This window comes from Stegodyphus dumicola, chromosome 11 (assembly GCF_044657685.1).
Source record: "Stegodyphus dumicola isolate Sdum_Otavi_A_Nest chromosome 11, ASM4465768v1".
In the NCBI taxonomy this organism is placed as follows: Eukaryota; Metazoa; Arthropoda; class Arachnida; order Araneae; family Eresidae; genus Stegodyphus; species Stegodyphus dumicola.
In genome coordinates, this window is record NC_140778.1 from 36,924,808 (window position 1) to 36,926,800 (window position 1,993).

The following is a 1,993-nucleotide window of genomic DNA, read 5'->3' on the forward strand; positions in this document are numbered from 1 at the left end:
AGATCTTACATGAAATTTCTTGATTACAAAATTATATACTTTAATATCATTAGATATATGTTGAGGTATGAAAGATAACAATATATCATTGAGAGATTGTCCACGACATTTACAATGTAAATACAATATGCAATATTGACCACATACTGCCGTTACATTAGTTTGGAGAGTCATCGAATTAAAGTCCATCTGTGGAAATCGTTCTGCATACTTGGTTATCGGTCCAGGAAAATAGGATGGGTCATGTCCATAGGAATCGAAAAATTCTAAATGCTGTGGGGATGAAATGTAAAAGGCTAACCAGTGACTACCGGATTCAGATGCACGATCTACATTAGCTGTAAAGCAACTTGGATATTTCTTGATCTCGATAGGGAGTCGATCACTTGCAAAAACTCCCAGAAATACTTTTCGTGTCTTTGCATTCTGAGAGAGTGCTCTGTTTATTTCAAGGCTGTCCATTGCTTAATTAGCAAAATCGTATAGTACATGACGAGATTTTGTTATTTCAATCACGTTTTGAAATTCTGCATAGACTAGCACCGAGAGAGTCACAGAGAGAGCTTTAGCAAATTTAATTTCTACTCGCAGATTACCTTGATGCTGTAAGTTAAAATGAGATCCATCACACATATCTGGAGTTAAATCGAAAGCATATAACACATGTCCTTTCACAAATTCTTCTCGAGATAAATAGATGCCTTTGTCGCGATTAAATCCAGAAAATAAACTGTGGTAAGCACGCACATAATGATTAGATTCGAAATCAAGGTCCATTGGTTTACATGGAACGGGTTGTCCATCTACATAAATCGATATAAAGTTGACATGATGATGGGCAAACAGAAAGGGATTCATCGAATATTGTCCATTCATTGCAGCATTTTCTACACAAGTAATAATGACTCGCTTGGGCATCAATCCTAAAAATACATTATCTTGCATAAAAGACCAACTTCCCTTAGATACTGAATATGTTTTGCATAATACTCGATCTATAGGGTATTTAGCAGAACTTTTTTCCAATGCTTTTACATGTCCGAGAGAGACTCCAGGCTTTACTTTTACTTTTCTGATAAACAAAGAAGCATGATCCAAGATCACTTTATAATCGGCATCTTTCTCAGTAGAAACTAGACAGAAAGCAGATTTACTACGCACCATTTTAATTTTCACATCAACTAAATTTAGCATGAGTCGATTTTGTTGAAAAATGTCACAATGTAATTGTCCTATCAAATCCACACTTTGACTGTTTTTTATAAGTTCACCGCGAGCTTTTAGTCCAGCATCCGCATCTTGAGCTAAGACATCTATTTTAGTAGGTGAAGTGTCTTGGAAAAATCCTTCGCAGGTGAGTAAACTTTTCTTTGCATCTTCCCCATAATTCAATAATGTTTCGATGAAGGCTCTATAGGGATAGGTATTTGTCGCAGATGAAATGTTTCTTTCATTTAAACTTACATCTACTTTCGAAAAGAGAGAATGTAAAAATAAATTTACAGGGGCAACCGGTTCTTTGCCTGTTAGATTGGATCCGTCTGCCTTAACTACTTTAACTTTCACGTGTATATAAGAAGCAGCTAGATCAATATAGTCTTCACCACTGCCAGAAATATTAAATTCGATAGGTCCTCCATCTCGTATATTTGCGAGAGGGTGATATTCCACAAACTGTCCTTTTTCTATAGCTGTTTGCGTAGGAGGAATGGTAAATAAATCTAATTCAGATTTGACGCAAACGGTAGAGTCCCGATGTATATACGAAGTCATACTTTTTTTTTAAGAGAAAATATCCTGTGCTTTCACCTTCTTTGATCGGTGAGAAATGGTACGCTTTTTCCTACGTTTCTGCTTTTTATTGACTCGTCCAGAACCAATCATGTTCTTCACTTTAGCAGCAGCTTTATCCGTTAATATATTTCCGGCTTCTTTCAGTCGACGCTTAGCAGCCTCTTTTACATCTTGTCCTTGTGATACATCATTTAAAAAA

The 1,993-nt window shown here is 36.0% G+C and overlaps 1 protein-coding gene across 1 annotated transcript; it reads right to left on the minus strand.

The window, feature by feature from the left end:
• Nucleotides 1-465: 465 nt before the first annotated feature.
• On the minus strand, nt 466-1,773 carry LOC146993890 (uncharacterized protein F54H12.2-like). The gene has a single exon (XM_085826268.1). It carries the CDS (start codon nt 1,771-1,773, stop codon nt 466-468), a length of 1,308 nt encoding a protein of 435 aa, XP_085682394.1.
• Nucleotides 1,774-1,993: the final 220 nt, after the last annotated feature.